The sequence below is a fragment of the Hylaeus anthracinus genome, unplaced genomic scaffold (genome assembly GCF_026225885.1).
Source record: "Hylaeus anthracinus isolate JK02 unplaced genomic scaffold, UHH_iyHylAnth1.0_haploid 11982, whole genome shotgun sequence".
NCBI classification, from domain to species: Eukaryota; Metazoa; Arthropoda; class Insecta; order Hymenoptera; family Colletidae; genus Hylaeus; species Hylaeus anthracinus.
Window position 1 is genome coordinate 5543080 of NW_026534330.1, and position 27591 is coordinate 5570670.

A 27591-nucleotide genomic window follows, 5' to 3' on the forward strand; every position below is an offset into this window, starting at 1 on the left:
GTCGATTAGGTGTGGCGCGGCGGGACTGTTAGCAAATATGGTGGCAAAAAGAGGAAATATGATTCTTTGCGCTTTATTACGAGTTGCTTACGTTTGGTAAAAAGGGACAGGCATTCAGGAAGGTACATTTAGGATTTTGTTTCTTAATGAAACACAGATGATGTGAACTATGGGATCGTTCCGATAGAAAAGTTCAGAGATATATGAAATATATGAAAAACATTTGTGACGAAATATTAGAAAATAAATGAGATAATATTACTTTCGCCATACCCATTCCATCTAAAATGAAAAAAATATAACCAAAGAATTACAAGAAAACTGAACTCTCGAGTCTGCCAGTCCGATTGAGACCATTTTTAATTTGTGTTTCTTGTCCGCCCAGCTGCCAGCCGAGCTTCTTCGAAACTATTCCAATTTGATTATTAAAAGTTGACGTCGTTACGCCGTCCTGCTGCGTACACTCGACGTACTCCAATTTGTACGTCATCCCGGAAAACTTGAAGCATTAGTACGATGGAAAGTGACTGACAAAGATACGCAAAGCTCGGCGGTAAAACTTTCTTAAAGCTGGTTATGACGGTTCTCGTAGCGGCAGTTTCCAACGTGGCGTTTCCAGGTGCGGGATATTTCGCCGCTCGGTAATTTTTGCACGTAGAAGAAACTTACTCGTCGGTGGTGAAACAAATGAGAGTTTTGTGTCTTCGCGGCTCTAAAGCTCTGGCAGTCCGAACAGGGGAGGGAAGTTTCGGCGTCACGGGCAGCTCTTATTCTTTCTTTCTTCCTTTCGTTCCTTCCTTTGACTCTTCCCCCTCACCCTCAACCCGTAGCCATCCACCCCCTCTTTTGGTCCGTTCTCTCACGATCCGAATCTCGACATGAAATAAGAAGAAAGTAAATACTCGGAGTCGTCTCCGAGTACACGGGCGTTTGGCACGAAACCAAATTTCAACAGCGGGAGGTATATCATCGCTGGAAAGCGAACAAGTATATATACAGTGTCCTCTTTGAAATCATTCACGTAGCTTATTTCCAAGCGATGACGATAACGAGATTTCGCAAGGAAAGCGGCTACCCTCCTCCCCTATCACCTCACCCCGGCGAAAAGTAGGACGTACAAACGCAAGGTATTTCATCTTCCAATTAACTCCATCTCTCGACGGAGGTATACTTTATTTTCCAAACGAGTTTCGGTGTATGGGACCTGGGATAACTGCACAAGGACCAAGCATATAATTCTGATTATTTTTAATTTTTCCATTCGAAAAATGGGAGCTGTTAGCCTTTAAAAGATTCGTGGAGCTTTATATTTGGCAAATATAAGAGTCTACTTGCAGACTCAACACGTTGAAAGAATAATAGTAAGTTCACAGTATGAATTGTATATTACTTTAAACAAGGCTGTAAATGTAATGGCTTGGAAATTCTTGGCAGGCAAGCTTTGATCACTATGATAGATAGAAATCTTTATGTACATGTTCCATTGAATGTTCTTTTTCATATTCAAATAATTAGTTAGGTGTCGTATCAGATAAAAATTGCGAGAAGAGCACAAATTGCTGATACGTTACACTTTCTCGAAGGGATAATGAAGAACACATTAAGCATAATTATTTTTATGGAAGTATCACAGTCGTTCCCCAGTAATACGATCTCTTAAACATAACATGTTTTTTCATTGTTTGCCCTCAGGATTCAATGTACAGTAATTACCTTTCAAGTTCTTTACAAAATGCAAAGGAAGTATATTCTATTTCGTCCCTGCAGATATCTTCCTCTACGATGAAAGTACAACACAATTGAACGTTTACATGAGTTTCTCAATATATTCTCGTATAGTCATATGGTTATCACAAAAAAAAACCTTACAAATCCGAGATAATTATTACCTACGGAATTACCTTATACAGAACGTACTCCACCTTTCTTTATCCTTTTTAACAAACTAGCTGTCTTCAAACTGCAAAATCCTCCTCGTTTGTAACGCTTGTTATGTGTCGCGTCGCATCCACGGAAACCCTCCCTTGCTTCCTTCTCGTTAGAGTATAAAGGAGTTTAAGGTCATTTGGCAGCGTTACCAACCAGCTTATTTTCACAACCCCCTCCCTCCCCCTCCGCACCGGATCGAGTCTTTCCTGCGGGTGTACGTCCGAGCGAAGTAAAAATGTTCCAGCCAGTCGGTGTGCATCGGTGTCTAACCTTAATCCAAGGAGACTTACGTCGATTCTCGTAAACAGTTCCCCGTGAAAACGCGCTGCAATCCTTAAGCCTGAGATTCGGGGACGCGGTGGTACGCGAGAACTGTATATAAGCAAACTGTTTTCCTTTTCCCCGAGTGCTGGTGCCACGCTACTTTTTGCGGCCGAAGCAGGGAACCGTAAACTGTCCGAGTGGGGCGGTGGGGGGAGGGAGGGGGAGAGGAGGGGGGTAAATTGAAAATGGAAATATAGTCGAACCGGAGTTACGAGAGCGTTGTTGCTCAGGAGGGAAAAGCGATCTTAACGTTGCGCGGAACGTTTACGAGAAAATGTCACCGGTCGGGGCTGAAAAGAGTTTAATTCCCTTCGAGAGAGATTGGTTGTCGGATTAAACTCATATTGGTTCCACGTGCTTTGAACGACTCCGGCCGATCGGCGAAACTCGGCGCGCTTTGTTCGACGGTTTCGTAATTAGCAGGTTAATCGTGCCACATTTGCAACCGAATTCCTCGGTGACCTGTAATACCAGGAAATATTGGAAACGGTAATACATTGTTTAAACGCGCACCGCGGACAATCAATGTCGAGATTTAATGGAGCCAATGAACTGTGTCTGATGTCGCAGTGAAATGGGCACGTATGCCGTCGGACGTCTTCGACGAGGTTCTTTCTGATCCCAATTCTAGTACATTCGGAAATTAGATAGAAGAAAGCAGTCTTTAGTTTGCCCAGCGATGTCATTAATTTATTTCTAAATTTAGCGGAGCCGAACTGTGTTTGCAGTCGCAGTGAAGTAGGTACGTACGTGATCAGACGTCTTTGCGCACTTAGTACTATACTTTATGATACCAATTCTGGTATAATTTGAGAGTTGGATATACAAAAGTAAAATCTGTAGTTTGCTCAACGATATCATTAGTTTATTTTTAAATCGAATAGAATCGAACTACATATGTGCACTCGCAGTGAAGTAGCCCCGTATGTAGTCAGACATCTGTTAATTACGCATTTAGCGCGATTCTTTGCGATCACACTTTTTGGTACGCTTTAAAATGAAATACAAAGCCATAATATTTAACCTGGCCTGTGATACCATCAATTTATTATGACATTTATTACATATTAACGTATTTTTGACGAATAGCTTCTTTACGATACATCACAATGCATCACGTATCGAACATTCTGTTTAATTTGTGGCTGATTTAATAAATGCAGATTGATTGCGCACACGCGATACATCATATTATAATTAGAAACTGACATTCTGCTGTTTGAACCTATCTCCATGAAATATATACTATTAAAATCTGGAGCCACTTTGAGAAGAATCAGGCAACGTCTTTTAATTTTCCTGATATTAGCTCCAAATGTACTTTCATTAAAAAAAAAATTTCTAAACTTTTAGTAAATCTTTAAAGTGAATGTCAGGTTGTTCGTTCTTTTTTCTATTTTATGTAGAAAAGAATGAATAAAATTTACAAAAAAGAAGAAGGAACAAATTAGCCAATTACACATTCATCGAGGTGAAAGGGTTGTGTGCAGTTTTGTTGGTTTAATGCTTCAGTATGATCGCGGTTAAGGGGAGCATGAGAGGAATCAATGATTCCCATCGTTAACTTATGCACTAGGCATCGTTGTCGATAATGCGGTTTTGGATACACATACGAGAGGTCGGTCAAATTGAGAAGGTTGCTCGCAACAGTTAGTTAATTATCGCCAATTAATTTGCTCGTGCAGTGCTTGTGCGTATATCATTTCATTGGGATATGCGAATACGATGTTATAACGATGTATTTCCCGCGGCTCTCATTCGCAATTTACCATTTCGCTATAGCATTCTGTAAACGTGACCAGTGACAATTTCAGTGAACCTTTAATAAATCCGTTTAGGTAAAGAAATCGTTTCAACTCGTTTGATCGCGTTTACGATTAAAATTGTTCACAGTATAAACTCGCATTATAAAGTTTATAACAGGCGTGAAAATGTTATTTTTAATAATAAATTTATGCAACCAGGTTAAGTAAAATCATGTATCATTGTTTTATTATCCCGTGGCGTCAGTTTTAGCAACTTGTTGCATGTTCATTAACCCGTAATCTAGCATTAAACTCTAAATACCAATTGCATTAATGGAAATTATTGAAAAAAAAAAGCAAAGTGAAGACAAATTGAATAGGTAATATTATCTAATTAAATTTGTTAAGGTGAAGGTGCAAAAAGAATGTTTCAGTCACATTCAATAATTAAAAATTTCTGTTTAATATTTTATTCGCTTTACAACGTTAACAAAAATAATTAACATTGCTGTTCCTTGTTGCGTTTCAGACTTTGCACGTGTACATGTGCTAACATACGAAAATATCATGTTTACTGTACGCTGTTCGTTCATTATTACAGTAATATCAATCATTTTTATGGTAGTACACATATTCTTACGTATCTACAGCATTTAGTTGATAAAGAATGCATGTTGAATATTGAAATATTCGAAAACTGTACGATGTTAAAATGTTTGTTTTCTTTTTAAAGAGGTAGTAAAATTTTGATTCCTGTTATCAACATCTGTTAGAGATAAAAGTTTTCGTTCAGAAAATTTGATGTGGACCTTACTATTTTAAAAGTCTTTGGCTGCTAGAAAATGCTGTTATACTTGATTACATTTCACATATTAACGTAATTTACCTAGGTAGTATCACACAGTAATTTCACTTGGGTACCAATAACAACGTGCTTGGTATAGATAGGAACTCGGATGCAATGCAAATCGTTACAATTAATTGAGGCGATGAAATTATTCTAGTTTTGATCATCGAGAAGCTCAAGACTTATTATTTGTTAGTGAAGAATGGAAACATAGTAAGCGTATTTGCATCGCGATACAATAACTTGTACCACAATTAAGGTAAATGTCCCAATTATCGGCAATCGTCAATTCATATGATGACAGAATATTCTGACATGCAGAAAATTACTTAGAATATACTTAGAAAATTTTGAGATTTATTCATAAAACTAGAACAATGCTTTTATTTTAAACTGTTAAAAATCGCACATGTCGATGACTGGGCCAACGTCGAAAGTAGGACACTTGCCATACTTAGCTCGATTAGGATTTTGATCATTAGGGAGTTTAGTCAAAATCTAAGTCAAAGAATTTTTAATCTAAACTTTTAAAGTCGTACTCACACACAAATGCTTTTAAAACAATGTCAAAGGGTACATTCATTTTTAGGGGGACAAAAGTGTCCATTTAATATCTTTTTACTTTTCTAACTATTAAAATATATTCATAGTGCTGTAATAATTTTAATACAAACCTGTAATTTTCCATCTTTTTCTGTTTTTGATTGTCAACGAAATACAATTTCAAACGACCAATTGTAGGGACACTTTTGACTCACCTATTCGATCATAACCTTTGGCAAGACGTGATTTCCTTTAAGATAAAGAACATGGAGTTTATTTTTGTATCACTACATCACTAACATTCATTATCTCGGTCAGCAACACCCACAATTCTTATTCACGTTTGCTCGCACTGAATCACACGGTCTTTGTGCACTTGTCTTCACTGGGAGACGATTAATCACTTTCTATCGCAAGTTGGAATGTATTAAACTAAAGGGCGGCATCTTCTTGAGCATCATCGTCACGAATTCAGAGTGTCCTCAGTTGAAACTACGTGATTCAGGGTCAGTTGTGTCAATATCCAGTTACTTGGCATTCTCTAATTTTTTCCTGTGAGAACTCGATCACTCATTTAATTCTAGACATAGAGGCCATAACTTCACGTTGTATTAAATGAAACTGTATGATTTGGATTCATTGGTATATTTTGATGATTAAAATATTCAGTTATTTGGGATTCTCCAATTTCTTGATTCTTTGAACACGATCATTCATTAAATTATGGACATAAATCTGGACTTCAGGGTGTCTCGAATTGAACTCTTTGATCGAAGTTCAGTGAGTTCACCAATTTTCTGACATAAGTCTCCGTCCAAGTAGCTCAGTGAAACTTGAAACTCCAACTTTGCTCAGGAACATCCAGTTCGTTAAATCTGTCCTTAAACGTACCAATGGCTCAATAAAAACTCACTTCTCGTTTGAAACCACACAACTTTCGAATCCATCAAATATTATTCGCTGTCGGAAATATAGCCGTTCCCCTGCAACCTGTTGACGTCCTTCTGGGCGTCACCGTTGCTCGAATAGGCTACTTTACTGTAACTGTATATGAGCGAGTTCCTGCTCCTCGAGTACCAGTTGACAGCCATGTAAATAGCCGCGACCATGAGCACGCCCAAGTTGATGGCGAATAGAATGGACATCCTGTAGAACCAGATGGTCGACTGCATCGTCCAGGTGAGGTCCTTGAGGATACACTGGGAGTCGTTGAAATTCGACAGCTCTGCATCCTCGTGGCAAGTGACGCACTCTGTGTCCAAAGGTCCTGAACAAGTTAGACAGGAGTAGTGGCAAGGAGCGCAGACTGCTTTGGTCTCGTCAGAAATGCCATAAGTCGTGGTTGGACACTCGAACACGCAGAGCCCGACGTGGCGGTACCAGTTCGGCTTACACTCTGAAAAATTACATTCATTTTTGATGTTTCACGTCAGCTCTCTACGACTCGTGGCCGGGACATCTTGTTTTGTGTTTGTTGGTTTGTGTTCGGTTGTGAGTCGTGTGGTTTCTGAAGGTTTACGGATGACACTGATGGATTTATTCACTGTGGCAAGTTTAAGTCGTTAGAAGTTGAGTATGATTTCTATTGCTTGTTTGAGATTTATGTTATATGGTGTTGGCAATTTTTCGCAGGGATCTTTGATGAACCAGATACATTTGATGGAAGAAGTATTATAGAGAATGTCCCATTTGAACAAACAACAAAACACAAAGAGAATGATGTGTATCAGTTTGCCTAATTAATGTAATTAAGTGTCATGTATGTTATTCTTGTCTATGAATTGAGACACTAATGAACTTGTCTGGAAGTATTTAATTGGCCAGGTCAGTCTCTTAACTGTTCTGAAATTAGAATATTTCATTCAAAATATAAGTATTTTAAAATGTTTCAAGTGAACACTGTGTCTAAATTACTCACTTCTAATCTTTTACTTTCAACAATTTCTCTAACTGTCTGAATCAATACTCAATCATTCTTACGATAAAAGATTCATTACTTACTTAACACGTTTTGTTTTCGTATAAGTACGTTTTTGTGCTCGTTATTTTGTTTCTTTGTGTATGTTTGAAGGCATTACATTTGACAGTGTACTTTATGCAAATACTGTTTTCCTTGCTGAACATAAATATTGCTTAACACTACGTACGTATACATACATACATATATGGGATAGACGATGACTGTTATACTAATAATACATAAATATAAATAAACATATTTTTAACGTGAATTAGGCCTCGGTGAATTGAAAATTAAACATCTCACAACGTAACGAGTTTTACTGTATTAATTTCACTAGTTGTAATTGAAAATGACCGACTACACCGCGAATAGAGAGTTATTCAATTCGTGAATTTGATGGACATCTAAACAAGTATTCGCCCAGCCCTAATGCAAATACATCTCGATTTTGAGTAAATATACAGGTCAGCATTATATTCCAATACAATTAAGCGAGACAGATCTAACTATAAAGTATTTTTAATAACTATTCTATATCGTGAACATCTACTCTGCATGCTGATATTTTCTATGAAATTTGTTTGAAATAACTGCACGCTGAAAAATGGACGACGACATATTTTCTACATTTGTTGAAAAAATCGCGTGCGAATTCTACATATGTAACATGTTTTCATAAATAATAATAAAATAAATAATTCTCGGTACGTTACTTTACGTGACAAATTTGTATCTAGATATATTTTTAAAAAGCATGTACGTTTACACCTTTAAAAATATTGATTTTTAACGTCATGAATTCAATCGATTCGATTAATTCGTAAATCAAACAAGCATCGAAGCGCAAATGAAAGAGTGCTATCATAACCGTTCACCAATTGCAACAGAAAAAATAAATTCAATATTTTTGTAGAACAACCATTGCAAGCACTATACAGGTGCGAGTAAACAATAAAAAAGCAAAATCACTAGTTGTAAGAACAAGGGTGAGAAAGCTTGTAGCAGGGAAGAATCAATTCGATAAATCGAAGTAAGCTGAACTTAGGCAGATACTAATTTCGATAATCATAAGAGGTAATAGTGCATTCAAGTACACAACCATAATACAACCGAAAGTGAAACAATATTATTTAATTTACAACAATTAATGTTCGCAAAGTGCGAGTGCAAATAATGCATTAAAGGAATGTTTAGGAAAATTCAAACGTATAATAAGAAGCTTCATTTTCTTCATTAGCTTCATAAGAAGCTAATCATGTTCGTATCGCCTACGATTCAAGCTATTCGACTCGAAGCAGCATTCAGCAAGAGGACATAAATAGGAACATTATAGAACGATAGAGAAGTAAGACTCACCGTGCTGGTGAAGCGATCAGGGATAGGTCTTTTTTTATTGGTTGTACGTGTGTGGTTGTGGATGTGGATGTGGTTGGTGATGGTAGTTGGTGGTAGTTGGCTGGTCTGAGAAAATCCGCACCGCAACTCGCCCATGGAGAGCCCCAAGTACCTAAATACGTTTTCAGAATCCTGCTATGGAGTAGAGGGATAAAGCGACACGTGACACATCAGGTGTGACAAGTAATCTTTTTCCAGAGAATTCAATTTTGATCTTCTTCACTACGATAAACATTAGCACGATTGAAAATCTAAACTGATTAATATTATATTAAAAAATGCTAGACGTCAGTTACAAATCATATTTGTAGTTTAAATTGGCTACTAAAATGGGACATTATTGAAAATTTCATCGTCTAAAGACAGCTCGATATTCACCTGTGGGACGTTAAGAAATTTATTTGACAGACAGGATATTGCTCAAGAAATTGTGCTCGATCCAGGAAAGTGGGTAAACAAACACGTAAAATTGAAAACTGAAGGCATGAGAATATACACACGTAGGACAAACAAATTGCAGCGATTGATGCACTGTTAAAAAACTCCATTATGAAATGACGAAGGATTTGAAACAAAATTACGACACGAATTTTGGAACGATTTTGAAAGAATAACGTGTTTTATTAATATATTAACGTATAATAACGAGTACCTTAATTACTCTAAAACTATTTGATTAATACTCTACAATCTAATTACAAAACTATACGAAAATGTTAATGCAATGCTACTACTGTCTCGACAATTTTCGTTAGTATTAGTTATTCACACATACGTTTACACAAAATTACTTTTAAACCATGTGCAAATTGCGAAAAGTGATATCAGAGAAGACAAGTGCACACTCCTGTTATTTGTGATAAACGAATAGAAATAATAGAATTACTCACTTTTATATTTACTCTTGTATTTACTCTGCATGCAATAATAATTTGATAGTAACGCTTACCAACTCAAATCGCATGCAGAAAACGTGCAACGTCGAGCGTTTCAATAATTTCAAAGAGAAAGCCAGTTTGCGCGAAGCGAACGTATTAACGTCGAGGAAAGTTCGGGGGTTCATTCCCGAAGGACAGAAAAGAAATTTGTAAGAAGCATTTCCGTTAGCAAAGAAACGTTCCAGATACAATGCGGTATTTTCAAATTCACGTAGAGCCAGGAAGTTTTCAACAAAGGGCACCAACCGAGTCGCCGCAAGAACGGAAAATGAAAAATTCAAGAATGCCTCAGCCATGAACGCGTACGATTCCATGAGCCGTAGCTATTAGATAATATTGCGTAACTAGGCAAACTGTTAAGTATTTTCATTATTCAAATACAGGTATTATAGAGTCTCTCTCAAAGTTCACGTGAAAGTTCGTTTGAATTATGCATGAAGTGCAAGCAGAAAACTTTTCGTATACACAAAAGTTAAATTAAAATCTATTCCTAGGTTAACTTTTAACAGTGCGCCCCTATCATCTGGGCGTCTCTCATCTCTGTATTCAAATCCCTCTAAATCCCGTCATTAACATTTATCTTTCAATCAGACTTCACGTGAGCACTAGCACCGATGGCGTATTTAGTAAAATTCGCTACTTTTGGACGACGCGTTCATGAATAATGCACCCGGGGTAATTTTATGAGGCAACCAATGCCATTTTCGGAACAAAGTTCCAGGACAGTGAATGGGCTTTTATTCGGGGAACGGTAACAAATTTCCCAAGTCAATTTCGTTCCTCTGAATTAAACGCAGCGGTATAAAAAATAACTTAGATAGCTTGCCGTTTAATTACATTTAATATTAGCATAGTTCAAAGACAAGTTTGCGAGGCAACACTTTCGTGTTACTACTACGTACCCTCATCATAATAATTTCTTTTTTTTTGTATGAATTTAAATATTTAAATATTTCTTTTACCGTTACACACAATCATTAAATTACGTTCGCATGGTTGGTTTTGAATTAAATTACTATTAAACGTAATATTATAATTCAAATCGAATGCGACGTTAAAAAAAATTTCCTTTTTTAATTTATCGTCTGATAAATGCAGATCTATAACACTTAAAAATATTGCCCCATTTGTTCTCCCAGAAACATCGCGATTAAATTCATTCAAATCATCAACAAACATGAACAAACGTCCAATTATGACAAGCCCTAAGATATCCCCTAGATTTCCGTTGTAACCACGGTACGTCAAATGTAATTCATAGATCATTTCCGTAATTTTTGCTCCAAAACTCATCGATGACGGGCCAAACACGTCACGATCGCATAACCACGTGAATTTGCTAAACATGCAGCCTACTGGTCGAGCATTCGCCCCTTCGCCATCTACACTAACGTCGACGGAAGCATGCTTTAGTGGCACGTACCTGTTTCCCTGTTAAATAGAAACCAGGTTACCATGTGTGTTCGTGTGTGTGCGTGTGTTCGCTTCGCGGTAATCTAATCGGATGACGCTCGAATAGCTATTAACAGTTCGTTCGTGATTAATAATATGCTCGGTGATTTCTTATTCAGGATATTTTCCCCTTTTAATTCATCCATGATATACAAATTTCAATGTCGCATATAATGGTTCATAGTAGTTGCAATTACTTATACAATATATTCTGTATATGTGTACATAAACGTACGTGGCATGCCCTGACACCTTTTCTCGCTATTTTCTTCGTTCTCGTCGCTCTTTGATGCTTTGTCAGAGGAAAGGAGGAATCCCATACGAGATCACCCATTTGTTTTTCTCTGTTGGCGAGCTTATCGAGTACTGGTTCGAGCGAAAAAGGAAAGAAACGAAAATCGAGACACACGAGGAGGAAGAAAATGGTGTGAAGGCGTGAACACGTCGGGGCTATTCGCACCTTACATCTCCGTTTCTCTTGTCTCAGAACTCTATAACTTAGGATATGTCGCCTTTCCAAGCAAAGATACATTTTACATTACATATACAAACATTTACAATAGATACATTAACATTATGGCGGACCGTGCCACCGCTGGACAGTTCCGGAAATCCGACTTGATTTGGGCATTATTTTTCTTTCTTTCATAAAGAAAGGGACTTTCCCTTTCCCTTTCCCTTTCATAGGGAAAGGAAAAGATACTTCCATAAAGGGAGCTTCGCGATGCTCTGAGACAGCGATCAATATTAAAGCGTTTCAAATACAATTTCCGGAGGTACCTCGTCCCTCCTAAAGATCGAGACCTTCCTTCTAATATTTTAGAGTTCGCTTTCGTGGCGATGAGTTACAAAATTAAACATCCGTTCTTCTTTCGTTAAGTACAAAATTACGACATCACAGGGTCAAGATTTTGAATACGGTATTTTAAAAAGTGCGACGAGCGAGCAGAGAGATTAATGCTTCGTTTCATTCACGAATTAGAGTGAATTTTATGTCTAAGAAGCAAGTGTTCTTTGCTTAGAATAGAATTTCAAATGTTTAACCAAAAACAAATGATCTCTTATTCGTTATAAGTTGAATAAAAATTAGAATCTGAATTATGGAGTCATATCGAACAAAAATCGATAAATCGCTGCAGGTTTGATTTCACTCGCCACCTATCGTTCGAACGAAACTTTACTTTACCGCACACTAACGTTCGAAATACACCAAGCTTAACTTAATACCTTCTCCGTGCCAATGCTTGTATCCTTCATGATCCACGAAGCATAGTTAATTATTGTCACGCGAAAACCACACACGATTTTAGTGGTATTATCGAATGTTAAACGTCTATCACACCGACAACGGGAACCCGTAATTAATTAAAATTAATTCCCGATCGTAATTCAAACCACGAAGATCGATTTCGTCTAAGCTATTAAGTACCTGAATCGCGAATGCTACTACACCGTCGTGGACTATTAGCGTTTCGCTAGTCACGCTCTTCTTAATTTTACATTTTCGCGACACGTGATTCCGCCTTGTATAAAATCTACGAAGCATCAGAGCGTGCGGCCAACATTTCACGGGAAAGCGGTCCGTGAAATTTTCGGAAATTCGACTGTCCAGCCGTGACGTCCTATGCATTGTACACCTTGGAAGATACTTCACACCAGAACGAATTGAAACACATCCAAAATCTCATACGCGACTATCATCACCCCCCCATTTCCCCACGTTGATTAAAATAATTGGTTCTAATCGTTAGAATCCAATATACACGCTTAGTAGATTCGTGAACTTTCTTTTTCGGGATCGACGTTACATGAACTCCGCCGTGTCTAATCGAATTCTCCTCTCCACTTTTCCACTCCATTTGACTGGTCGGTTTTTTCGAGAACGAAAAGAGGACCTTCGAGCCAAGCGAATATTCGGAATCGAGAGATTCTGTACATGTTTTATTCCGGCGTGCTCTCGAAATCAGGAATTTCAGCGTCTTCGACTGTTCTTCAACTCTTTGAGGTTGGGCAGGTTAAAAATTGCAGGATAAATATGTTACGAGTAAATCAAATATCTTATAATAAAAGAAACATGATCTTCAATTTTTCTTAGTAATTTTGGAGCTGAATGCGATCGTAATTCTGTGCTGATTTATTTTTCTTCCGAGTCATGTGCCTCAAAAAGTTAAAAGTCTTGGAATCAGTTTGGTGAGATGTCGAGAGTCTTCGTATATGTCTACATCGGATGTGAATTCAGTTATAGTTGATCGAAAACAGTTTGTTAGGGTTTCGGTGATGTTCTCGGTTCGCCTTCGCAACTTCGCACGAAAGTCGAACGAACGATAGTCGGGACCCTCTCGTCGTTGATCGATTTCTGTACGCCTCGTGTCGGTGTTTTCGTCCATTGTACGTATGTACACAGTTATTATACATGAATTTTTATGCGTACGGTTAACCCTCCATAAGCCTGATTTTCTTGTCATACCAAAAATTTAGACGTTCATTGGCCTAATAGAAAATTGTTCTTGGGGGAAGAAAATCGTGGTGGAATTGAATAAAGGGGGAGGGAAGTTCTGAATTATCGGAGTCCACGTTTCTCTCGAAGAGTAATTAAATAATTCGTAGATTACAGAGGGTTGGGTGAGAACACACACGTAAGGGCATAGAAGAGTGTCACTGGAAACCTTGAACGTATAAATAACTTTCCATAGATTCTTAGTTAACATTTTTAACTTAGCTCGCGAAACACGTTAATAGCACAGAGATTTATTCCAAGATTAATACTCGTAATATTCGAAAAGTCTCGAGGTATGGCTATCTACCAATGAAATATCGACATTTTAATGCAACGTGTCAAGATTCCTACATAGATAACTATACATCGGAAAAATTTCTCTAGCACCAGGTGTGAGAGCTTTAGAAAATGTTGAAAATCGGAAGAATATTTAAGGGACAGAGAGGTAAATGTAATCCAACGTAATTGAACACTTATGGCAAACTCAAAATGTTTTATAAAAAGTAATTAAAAATGAAGGACATGATCTATGTTGGTCTCAGAGTGAACCATGACTATTAATTTCAAAATGATGCCAAACTTTTAAGTATTAATGCTTACGACTATCAATCCTTATCTTTGATTTCTCAATTGTAATGTTTAATTTAAAACTGGCATCCAACAGTTGATATTTTAAAATAATTCTTCGTATAAAAATTTGACTTTCTATTATTATCAGTGACCTAAAACTAGTTATTAATTTAAGAAATAATCATTATGATTTCAGTGTTTGGCAGTAATGAATTGACGAAGGTTCGTTGATTAATATTTGGCTGCTAAGTAGATTTCGGAAACCAGTTTTAGTCGGTAGGCTCCATATTTGCAACTCAGATATTAATTTGTAATATGCCACCATGTAATATAAACTGTACGATTACGTATATTATATACATTTGAAACAAAGCCACCGTTTCGGCTTTTCCATCGGGTAAACTTGTTAATTAATCTTCCGAATATGTTCAATTTCCACGCTCTTATGCACTTTACGTATGGCTCCTACGTTTTGGAACGTGTATTATGCGCTGTTCTCCACTGCCTATGCGACTAATAAATTAAAAGCTAAATATACAATATACGGAACTGTATCCTCGCACTCGAAATTATCACGAACGGTAAACGATAGTATTTTCAAGGATAAATCATTTCTAAGTCGTTTCTAAGTCGTGTCTAAGTACACGCGAATGAAAGCTCAACGAATGTAACGATTGCCTGCAAAGCGTCAACTATTAAATATAGAGCACCCTAAAATGCCTGGTGCAATCTGGAATAGAGTGGTTCGGAAGAAAGAAATTTATATTGTGAAAATATAATTTTTCCAGGAGCCTTGATTTTCGAGAAAATCGATCGCAATTGCAACCCCCGTTGCGTTAGGTTTATTTTATCCTTCTTAAGAGAAATTATTTTCGTTTGTATTTACATTCCGAACATTAATTAATATGGAAATTAAACGAAGAATTGTTGTACCTAAGGGGTTTGTTAGATTTTCCCATAAGAAAATAGACGTTTTCATAAAATTTACTCAGTTTAGAGAGAGGGTACAATTTTGTTCGAATAACAAATAAAATGTCAATGACAATTGTTTCGAAAATTAAAGCTCATGGGAAAAACTATTACGCCACGCAATTTACTTTGCTTTCTTGATAGAAATCAGCTCCAGTTGCACGGGATCACGTATTTCAGGAGGCCTTGTATATGGAAGCGTATTATATTGCTTTGTGCGTCGCGATTTGTATGTTGTGCGTCGCGTTCTCGATTAACTTAACGTGCACGAACCTTCTCGTAAACGAATGCTGTGCGAGTATCGTGAACGTATTTCGAGGTTTCCGAACCGAAAGAGAAGCTTCGTGGGATCGTTTGCGCTTATGGCAACCACGTGAAATTAATCGACCAATTTTTGTAAGTACGTTTCGTACGGTTCACAGCACGCATTTAACTGATTCGCTAAAAAATTGTCTAACTATAAACATATAGCAACACGAAACTAGATGGAATAACAATTATACTTATAACTGGGGGATCGTCGTTGCCTTCGGTCGATGAGCGGGCTCGATAAAAAAAAAAGAAATACTAAATAACGAATAAGAAATAAACTTGTTGTGAAACAACGAATTAAAGTTTGAGTTAGACAAATTTTCTAAAAGAGACTTTTGGATTTTATATTTCCGAAGATAACGACAAGCCTGTAGCGTTTAAGCTGTAACATGTTCGTTAAGAGAATAGGCGTGCTAGCTTCTACACTTCATTCAACTCCACGTTACTGCGAGTTCGAGACATTTTGTTGCCAGCAATCATGATGGTCGAACGAAGCCTGAAAAATGGGTTTTGGAAACGCGAGACGAGCCCGACAATAAGCTTAAATCGCATCGACTCATGGAATATTCATTAATATAGATACGTATCAATTCTAAAGTATCGAGCGATCGAGCAGTCATCGAAACCATTGTCGAAACGCTCATTTCTCATTTTTATCGGTAGAGATGGACACTTCCCATTTTACTCACCATGCAAAACAATTATTTCTTTGCAGTTATCATTCCGATGCCCATGAGAATTAAACTCGACGTTTCTTCGCTAGCCAACCGAATCAATAAAACTTATTAGTTTCTTGGATAAATCTGTTCTACGACTTGTCCATTTGCTGTAATTGACACGTATCGGCGCGACAAGTTTCGACAAGGTACAAACCATTTCGCGAGAATTCCGTCGAGCGGATTGATACGGGAGAATAAATTGTTGACGTCAATGTGTATCGATAGTATCCAACCACGGATTCGGTCCCGTCTCTCTCGACCACCATGATTTCAAGCGTGAATGGTGATTCGGGATGAAAATTCGAGGCCGTCTCGTTTGAATTTAATGTAGAAGCACCTACACGCTGCAAATGATATGTGTCTGATAACATACTCGGCCGATCGCGCTGAATGTGCCGCGTTACGTGAAAACAACGATAACGCGTTGCTTCCAGGTATCGTCGTTTCCAATCAGGCGACGTTAATGCGCAGCATCCGGTTACAGTGATATGATTTGCAATACAATAACAACGGACAACAAGCAGACGCTGCTGATAACCGAATGATAACAATCGACACCCTCGAACCTGGAGTTGTCTATTCGCTAGGAAAAACTTATTACAACTATTTCGGCGCTGTTCGAACGAACGAATGGAGGAACCATTGGAAAAGGTGGATGGCGGAAGCATCATTCAAAAGGAAGAAGGGTAAGAAGAAGTATTTTTAAATCGTTGCACTTTCGTCAGCAATTCGTAGAGTGAAGTCTCACTTTTGGGCGATTCTAAATTATCAATGAGCAATAATATTCTTTATATTTTATGTCTTGCGATTCCCTTGTAGAAGAGTCACATGGTTTCAAAAGAGGATTAAGTATGTATATGATACATACACAAAAGATGAAGCGCAAAATAGAATGACGGGATTCCTTTCGTTATATTTCAACATTCTGAAACTCGATTAATTTTTGCAATTCATTCTGCCTTTCGCTATGTAAATTCTTCGAGTCGTTAAATTATTATTATACACAATAAGACTCAAGCAAAGCAGGTCACTAATATCGAGTCAAGGTATCACTTGTTGCATTAGAGTTCAACTGTTAAATTTCACCTATATTCTTGTTCGTTTATTCTCTTCGATATGCGAAACGAGGTTTTCGCTTTCAGAATCTAGATTTGCATCGGTATATCCATGTGACAATTTGTATCCTAATCGATACAATGAAACTTTGTAGAATTCCCATCGAGAAGAGACGTTAACGGTATCTTCCATTTAATTTTTCTTTGTGGTAGACGACCAATAATACCAATTAACAGCGAAGTGGGTCATTCCAACTTTGTTGGCCTGGATTTTTATTTCTCTATCGCTCGAGCGGCCATTACAATTTTTCGTGTCTTTACTAATCGCATAACGCGGTGTACACAGGTTCTAGCCGATAGAAAATATTTCGGTAAAACGCGATATGATCGAAGCACCAAATTTTCCTTTTAATCCGGTCGCTTATTTTTAACGAAATTATGGTTCCGTCAAAATTAATACAGCTTACGGGAAGCTCGTTATACGGTCACGGAGCACGTGAAGCTCTTGTTTTCGTTCAGAACTTCATCGCTTAAACGGGGCTACTTGTTTTGATCAGTGGTCTCAACCGAGAAATAACTTGACCGAAATGGAGCTTGTCTGTCGTTTTCACGTCCTCTGATCCTTTGCGGAACGACGATGGAGCGAGTCCAATTCGAGGTACATAAACGATGCCCTTTGTCGACGAATTAGGTTACTCAGCTCCTATGACTTAATAAAATATTTAATTCCTTTGATGCGTACCGCTGCTCTCAATTTCAATGACGTTTACGATTAACGTTATGTTTGTTGACTTAAAATTCTTCGATTACTGTTAGAAAAATATGTCTAATCAATCGTAAATATTCTTTCTCGCGGTAACTAAAAATTACGAACTTTTCTGGTAAATATATAATGCCGTTTTTTTATTTGCCCTGGTTTCTTGTTGATACTTTATTTTTCATTTTAAATTCGATTTACTCGATCCAAATGCCGCACGCCTTTTCATTCGAACTGTCAACAAATCACCGGTGACGCTTTTTTTTTTTAATTTTTATAGAACTTTTTTTTTTCTTTATCGAGAATGGGGTTGGCATATTTCATTTTAATTAATCGTTCCAGCAATCGACAGAAGAAGTGTTTCCAACCAATGAAACTATGTAGGCGTTTACGCGTGGTTTAATGTAATAGTTTGATAGGATTTCGTTTCATTTCTGCCCTTTACTAATTAAATACGTTATGGTTTCTTAAAATGAGATTCTATCTCCAACGATAAATTGTTCATACGTGATACTTCATAGAAATTGCGCCTTAAATAGTAATCCATTCGAACAATTCATCACTTTTCTGATAGAGGAAAATTGTTCTGCTCATTCAATGTAAAAGGTGATCTGCCGTCGAGTATTTTAAAGCATATTAAAAATATCAAGGTTTCATTATCGTCTAGTTACTTAAACGTAAGTGACTTTCTATTAACTTCCATTTGCTGACTGATTACACTTTCATAATATTCTCCGTGCATGTACTCTGCAGGAAGACAAAGCTTTGATGTTCCGAACTTCGAAATTGATCGAATATGTCTGGAAAATTAATCCACAAGAATCACCCATTCGAATAGCAATTATCCAACGATCGAAATAGACAAATTGGCCGTTTGCGGTCGAGAGGCGATATTTCGCACCATCGAAATACCCGAATTCATCGAATTTCGATCTCGCGAAGACACGGAGCAACGTCCATTTATCCCAATTCTTGCTTAACTTTTCCCTTTGGTCAAGAATTGCGCGAAATTCGCACGTGGCTCGCTGCAGCGTTCCGCTTGAAATCGGAAACAAGCGAGTCGAGGTTTCAGAGTTACGTAATCGTATCCTTTACAGACTCCGACGCCGCATCCTACGTATCCTCTTAGCCGTTTGCATCAGCCGTCCCCGTAAACGCTTGGCTACCTTTTTGTTTCGGCAGTGCTGATAGCCCAGCTGACGTTCCCTTCTGGGTAAAGTAAAGTTACAGAGGGAAAGCGAGGGAGAAAGTTCGACGGAAAGAAAACGGAGGGAAAAGGGACAGAGGGAACCGGCAGCGCATAAAGGGAGAAATGGAAAACATAAAAGTGAAAAGTCTGGGGAGAAAGCGGGGAGCGGAAAGGAGAGATATGAAAGAAATGAACCGGAGGGACTCTTGAAACATGCTGGCTCGTTTCGTCAATCGATACACCGAGAGTAACTACTGAACTTGCGACTCGTACACCCGCGGTCATAAATATGTGGACATTTTCGAATGGAATAGTATCACTTCGGGTATACTAAAGAAATTCATTGCTAGGACGTTAATATTCGCGAAGGAAGTATTAAGAGCATATAGAGGACGCATAGAATTGTTTTTTTGTTTTGTTATTACTGGTGAGATATTAAAGAAATTATTGGCAATATGTATTCTCCGATGCAGAGAGAATTCAGAAACACAAATGATATTCTTTAACACTAGATTTATGGAGAAACATTCCTTATTTCACAAGGATATTTACATATTTTGTCAATCAGTTATGCTGGCTTTTATTCATATAAGGAGACAAGTATATACCTGGATTCATTTTTGTCCAAGCAATCAATTGTCCACAAACTTATGTACGGGGATGTACGTCACGTTAGCACGGTTATTAAAATATCATTTTCGTTTTCTCAGATCCGTGAAATCTGCTCAGCTGTATACAGGGTGCTTCAGTTATCACACACCCCCTGAACGTATTGTAGGGGTTCGTTTGGGGATATCTTTTTCACCAACACCCGAAACAGGTGTTCTCGCATACCTAAAGATAAGTTTCGCGTTTTATGGAAACGGTAACGGAATTACCACTGAGCATCGTCATGAATAGTTCGCATTAGGATCGGTGTATGGTTACTCCTCGCGGTCGCGAAGTAACACCACGTCACGGTAATAATAATTGGATACGAACGCTTCGTAGTATACGAGATTCGAACGCCGACGAATTTCATCGATCGTTCGTCGTTCACGAATTTTACGATTCAATTAGCTTCCGACTATTGGCTGTTTAGGAGAGTCGATCGCTAGCGACGACTCGACGCGATACGGCGACGAGCCTTCGAAACGGTTTTCTGCGATTGTACCGGTAATAGTAATACTAACGTTAGGCGAGGCAATTTATCGAGGATCACGCTGCGTTGTACGAAAATTCGCGAGGACACGAATTGGACATCGTCCTCGGGACGTGATCCCTAAGGTTCAATCCTCGTACTGGCAGTTTCGCGGATGGCTACTTTACGTTTCGTAGAAAAGTGTCGCGAGCTGTTTCGGCGTATCGAACATGGCGAGCCTGTCGCTGGAAGCGCGCCCAATCGAAAAGTAATTCTGCTTTCGATGGAACGCGGGGAAAATCGGCTAACTCGGTGCCAGACTTCGCGATTAGTTTCGACGCTTAGAGGGAAAGAATTGGCGAGATTTTTATTCTTTTTCTCGAAAGGCAGCGATTAGTAATTGAGCGGTCAGCTGTGTAGCTGGGGAGGAATCGAAGGGCGACGGGTAGGGGGTGAGGTGGAGAGGACAGGGAATGTCCATTTGCAGTGATTTTACAGTTTGAAGGCATTTTGGTGGGCAGTTAAAGAGGGTTACAGAGGGTTACAAAATGGATGGATTCGTATATGGACAAGTTGAAGATTTTGTGTAGTGGTTGATTGAACAGGAATTGTCCACTTGCAGTGACTTTAATGTGTACACACATTTTGCTGATGACAGCTGAGATTGTAGTATGGGTCAGTTATAGGTGGTTATATAATAGGTGGATCCATTTAAGGTGAGCGACATTCCATATTACGATAATTACAAAAGTAGACATCCTTCTATCCTGTACAACTCGGGAAGAAAATCCAAGTAACATAAAACTATAATACCTAGGGTATAAACTCCTTGCAATGAACGAATTAAATCGAAATTCCCCGTCTCCCCCGCCCCTAAAATCGTCATCAAAGTGTACTATTTTCGGAGGACACGAAGCCCGTAACACCCGCATTGAATAATTCATGACGAAAACGAGGGGTTCGCTGCATATTCAAAAGAATAGAAATCATACGCGTTCCACTTCCGTCGGGGTGGCACGTGAAATCGATTTCCCCCGCGCTCGAACGCTATCTATCAGTCCTAGGCCTACGACCTAGGTCGCCCGTTAATGATCCACTCGAACGTCCAGACAACTCTTTCTGCTCCTGTGCCAGTCACAGAGGTCCCTTGTACGCGACACTTAATTGAACTAATCCTAACCCTAGAACGACACACGTTGGTGAGCGATCGGGCGTCCACACTAACAGCACTTGGACAAGCCCTTAGGACTTTTTAAGCTCGATGTTCAGCACATCCTCGGAGTTCTTCCCCAGAACGAGAAAACAGGTCGTGGAGGAAACTGGTGACGCGAGACACGGTGGTGTTTAATCTCCGTCTGGAGGGGGATCTCACAACACACAAAGTTTTGAACGAACGCGTCGACACCTAGCGCGAGCTCTCGTTTCTGGTTAAACCATGCGCCGAGAGGCCGAGGTGTCGATCGTCCAGGGATGTTATCATGAGTACCAAGGTGCCCCCGACGATCTGTCGATCGCCGAGCTCACGTCGAAGGGCTGTCTTTCGCTCAGCGACGTCGGGATGGAACCCGAGGCGCCAACGAAATCACTCTGACTCCGAAAATCCGAACTCGGTGGCTCCTGCCAGCGGGTTACCAGGTTCCCCCAGCTGGCTCCACCGGTCAGGTAGGCTAGAAGGAGTAGAATGAGGCACCCACCTAGGCACCTGCCATTCCCAGGGTCCACGGAACTGCAACCGCTCGTCTGGTTTTCGGTCGTTGGTCTCTGTACCTCGGGATGAGACACGCGTTCTACCTGCTGACTGACCGTCCACGGATCGCCTTCGGTGTCCACGATGTTGTGCCTCGCACCGATCGCCGTATTGTCCTGGATCGCCTCCTGATGGTTCACAGGTGGCCCTGGCTTGTCCCTGTCCAGGTCGTCGTCGAAGTCCAGGGATGTGTCCGTGCCGTAGAACACTAACTTGAATTGCTCTAGCGTGTCTGCAACATTGGGAAGTCCTTTCATTTTTTTAGATTCTTTAAGCAGGGATGACTGAATCATTCCAACGAGACGGAGACTTTGACACGTTGGCTGTCAGATTGATAATTATAAAAATTTGTAGGAACAAAACATTTTATTTGGAGTCAATTGGAATTTACATAACGGAATGGTTGATACTAATTGAGTACTCAAAGTACATACTGGTACTTTCAGAATAAAATTTGTCAAGTTCCTTAACGAAACGAATTTATAACGAAAGTGGTCGAATCTCAGTCTCGTTAGTGGTTTGTTTATCTACAAAACAACTGCATTTTAAATAATTTTAATTAAACACATACATCGAGCCATAAGAAGGGTGCTGCATAGGTGACAAATATAAATCATATATAAATAAATCTGTATGTATGTAGAACCATGCTAGAAATCAAAGGACAATTTTCAAAACATTTTCAAACATGTCAGAATACTTGTTTCGACGTCGAAAAATGGGTCAAGCACTTCCACGCTATTTTGAAAAGCGAGGAAGCTACCAATAACGATCATCGATTGCGAAAAAGAGGAATTCAAGTTTTACGGAATCGTTTCTCTTCCGTGCAAGACTAATCTCCGCGTCATTTGTCGGATTTGGATGGGAATTCAATCGTGGAAACGATAAATTGTTGGATATAATTTGTAGCGATTTGCAGTTTCAATTGTAATCTTAGTTCCATTTTTCCAGGAGTGACAGGATATTAATGGTGGAGAGAGCTGAAAAGGTGCGCGAAATCAAAAGCGTTTCGAACGAGATTGAATCGAGATAAAAACTATCGATACTGGTAAGTACCGTCAATTAAAGTTTTTATTTTATGCTTTTTTTTTATCAGACGTTTCGTCGTTAATTAAAACGTTTGACAGTTGAAGTGATCGAATCAACTGATTGATTTTTTTGTACGGGAATTTACTCGTAACAGATCAAAGGAAGTATTAGGGTTACTTCATTAGCTCTTGCGTCATAAAATGGTTGAATTAATCACATGAATTGTATATGTAACTTATACATAGCGATGTAATTTGTTTATCTATATATTTCTCTTTTTCTTTTTATTTATGTATTTATATCTCCTTGCATAGATATTAGTATAATTTTAATTAGAAAGAGAAGCTTCATTGTTTACTGTCTGATGTGCGATTCACTTAATGGAACACTTCAAATCTGTGTAATGCAATTTTATCTAGTAGAAATAGTTACACGTGGACGCTAACCTCATAATGTTGCATAGTGCTCACCGCGATACCCTTAGTTTCTAACTAATAACAAGTGGACTTCCTACTTTGTTTATGCTCCCAGACCGGAAATCACATTAAACGCTTTACCCTCATTTCCATGTTCCAGTAACCACGGGCAAACTAGTTAAATTCAGTCTTATCAAGTGAAAAACAAAACACCGCGTGGTAGCGCGAAATACAGATTGAGGGAAATTGGAATGACGAATGATCTATGCGAACGCTGCATCCATCGAATCTTTTCTTTTCACGACGAAGGCCAATGAAATCCCAGCTTTAACGTGAAATTTGACCTGAGGCTTTGAAACTTCTTGGAAACAAACAAAAAATATACCGAGACCCCCGCTCTGACCTCCAATATTACTAATTATAACGCTATTTAGTAAATTACTAGCTTAATTAAACAATTAATAGTTACGCAATTATTTGAAGCATCGTAAGAGATTAATATTTGCTGAAATTAATGAATGTTTAAGTAAGTACTTACAAGCAATCTAAACAACTGATAATAACTGTGTACTAAGTAACACGCGGTGCTGTCTAACATGTAAACCTACTGAACACGCATTCTCATGCACGCAAGCGATTCAGGAAGGCAAGCATTACTTGTAGCGAAGTCATTGGAAGTTTTGATTAAATGGCGTTGCCTGCATACACCCCCTTCAACAAGTTTTCTTATTAGGGCCATAGTATCTTTCAAGAAGCTGGACTGTAATCATTTCGGCGACAAACTTTGGTACTAATAACGAGTTTACGAAATAATTAACGAGTTTATAAAATGGCATGCAAGTTTAATCGAAAGTATTCGGTGCGGCATTAAAGATGTTAGAACGACAACTTATAGTTGGAAAAAAATTAATGCGTAATTATGAGAGATACTTTCAGCTATGAGTTTAACCTATCGAAACAAATTGCAATTTTCAAAGAATTTTAGAGGTTTATTATAATAAATGTAACAATGCTTCGACATGCAGAATCAATAAAAATAATCAGGGAATTGCCTCGGTGAGTTTCTGTAACTTACAACACATCAATAAAATTAGGTACGGTTTAGAATCATTACAGAGCAAACAAAACAAAAGGGGATGGCGGGGGAGAAAGTAAAGTATACCAAATTCAATTAACTCTGTAACTTTACACAGGGGTGCGCTTCTATAGTATACATTTCACTACTGTTGTAAGGTGCAGCGCGAGGCTGTATGTAACGCGAATCCGTGTGCACGTGGGGTCCAAAAACATCGTTACGCAAATGGCGTTCTCGCGCGTTAACAGTCAGTTTCAAGTGAGAACTGACAAATAACTTCACGTCCCGACGTCTCCGAAGAAGAGCTGGTTTGGTGCGAAACGTCAGGAGTTTTCAACAGTAATAATTCACCCAAATAACGCGCTTTTCAAGAGAATACTCTTTTTTTCACAAGTGTCGATGCAATTTTTATGATATTTCTTCCAATGACAGTAGTTGACATAATTTCTTAAATTTGGTATGTTTATTTATAAGTATATATGCAAGATTCAATGAAATGTTTAACTGCCCTGTTCAATTATTTAAATATAGCGCGCTAAAAAGATTTTAAAGGTCTTACGTAACAGGAATATAAAAATAAATATATATTTCTTTTACCCAAAATATAAATTGACTCCCTTACGCAACACGAATGTTAATTTCTTCCACTTTTTAACCCAGAAAAACGAGTACTCTCTTAAGCCCGGCCACGCATTAAGAATTTAATTTAAATTCCACTTGCAGCAGACTTGGCGCCACGTCGCCCACGGATTGCCCATTACTGCGCATCCAACAAAAGCGGAATACCCTTGTCCATGTTCTTCGAGTCCAACATCTGCTCGTCTTGCAGCAAGTCCAGACCCTTCGCCCTGGTGGCGTGCTGACCTGTGCCGCGCACTCCAGCGAAAATAGGATAGAGAGGGTAGAGTTGTTGGATCTTGTGGTACTGTTGGAAAAACTCCGGCACATTTTCGATGACAGGCTTCGCTGGTGGCTCGAGGAGGATGAGACCCGTCTGGAGGGACGACGTGGTCACTATCTCGACGATTCTTTGTCTGCTGGTCGCTCTGGTGGTTGGAATCGTCGTGGGAGGTTTGGTCTGAGCGATCGTAGTGGTGATTGGACTCGGTGTGCTTCTTCCACGTGGCCTGGACGTGATTAGGCGAACTTCTCCAGCGGCGTTGGGTCCTCTGACTGCTGTCAACCCTCTCAATGTCTGCACCGTCGGCTTCGTTGTTGGTTTGTTCGCAGATTTCCCATTCTTGTGCTGACCACGCGCCTTTCCTTTCCTCTGAGACTGAGTCTGAGCGTTCACCACGTACGGTGGGCTGAGATTTCCCGATTTTTCGGATTTGTGTTGAGTCTGCTTGCTCTTGGCGCCTGTCAGAGAATTCTGCGCCTTCGAGAACGCGGTTTCGCGCGGCTTCACGAATGGTCTCCTGGGGATGCTGATGCCAGCGGGGTTGTACAGAGCGTACTCTGTGCGATCGGGCAGCGTTGCTGTCCCGTAGAAAATCAACGCCCACTCGTGGAGAGTAGCGCGGCCTGATACGCCAGGGTTCGTCAGGGCAGCAGGAAATCGAAGAATAGCATTATAGAGACATTATAGACTAATAACTGGGAATTACTTTTAATCTAGTTTCTGTTCGCGGCTTACTTCATAGGCCACGGTATTTAAAATATTTATCTGCGATGAACGTGTTCAATACGTAAAAGGGCGATGTAGGCATAAGTGTTTGCGAGTAGACCATCTAATTTAAGGAAAATCAATGTAGTTTGAAGGTGCTCTACGTAAGGATTTATTCAAGTGATTGCTAGAAATCTTCGAGAGTAAATGAAAACTCACGTCTGGAAGCCTGATTGCTTTCCAGGATGTTAGACCACGAGTGACTGGGAACTAATTTACAACTCAATAGATACTAATTGCTTCCAGGTGCCTCTGTTCAAGACGTCTCCCTGACAACCACCCCGAAGACATAATACTCTACGTTTCAAATCGTTTATTCCACTGCTTAAGAATTGTTATTATTACAAGAAGAAGCCTGTCCCTGAGCAGCAAACCATAATTTACCTCTGTAAACTTGTTCGCGGAGCAAATGTTGCGTTAAATCGTGTTGTCTTAAAATGTGTCATTGGGTTTCCAAGCTTGTATCGTGTTTGGGCAAGGACGACGAAGGCGGTCCAGGCGTTGTACAGGGAATCAAAGCAAACATGACGTACGGCGGTTTAAATACCTGTACTTGGAGTGTAACCTGCGCATTATACAGGACAATAGAGCGAGGATCCACCTTGTACAGGGATACGCTAGACCATAAGCTTAAGTTAACTCGAATCTATCGGCTTTAACAGGCTTCTAGCTTGAAGTACTTCGAACGGTCCCACCCTGCACAAGGTCAGCTTCCCCTAGCGGCTCGTGAGATCCGTTGGCGCTGGATGCAATCGCGAGGGAACATGCTCCGAATATGGAATTATGCCCTTGGGAGGTGATGCAGGAGCTTACGTGGCCCCCACATGCTCGGTTTACGAGAATTCTCTTCGTGTCCTCGAAGATGAGATAATAAGATAGCAGATGGATGTTATCGCAGTCCATGGAACTGGTGTTAAACGACGCTTTTCACGTTTCATAGGAAATTTCGAACAAGAGTGAACGATCTGTTGTTGATTATTTTTGGGGCACGATCAAGGAACACATCGAAACAAACACTTATGGTCATTGAAATATAGACCGTAATTTTTGTACACAGTTTTATTGAGGATAGATAAAAATACAAATAAATTGCCTTTCCTTCAACAGAAATACATTTCTTTCATCAGATAGAAAGTTTTCCGATCCCATCACAAAAAAAATTTACAGACTCCGCAAGAACGTGAGAGTAAGGAGATTGAAAATCATGTGTCAAGAGGTATCTTCTTAATGCTTTTATTTATTTTGGAGCGTTAAAAGGGGAAAGATTTAAAAACAACACAGCGCGCAGCAGCGGTTCAACTGTACTTGTGCAATTGATTACTGGAGCAGCCAAC

At 39.2% G+C, this 27591-nt stretch overlaps 1 protein-coding gene across 1 annotated transcript in view; it reads right to left on the reverse strand.

Moving 5' to 3' along the window:
• Positions 1–4437: 4437 nt before the first annotated feature.
• Positions 4438–27591, reverse strand: part of LOC128886342 (furin-like protease 1, isoforms 1/1-X/2) — a 201435-nt gene continuing 178281 nt past the window's right edge. The window contains exons 11-13 of the mRNA XM_054141143.1: positions 25378–26115; positions 22019–22303; positions 4438–6784 (exon numbers count right to left, since the gene is read on the reverse strand). Coding sequence (XP_053997118.1) covers positions 6342–6784; positions 22019–22303; positions 25378–26115 — 1466 coding nt within the window. The 3' untranslated portion in view covers positions 4438–6341. The remainder of the gene's footprint in view (positions 6785–22018; positions 22304–25377; positions 26116–27591) is intronic.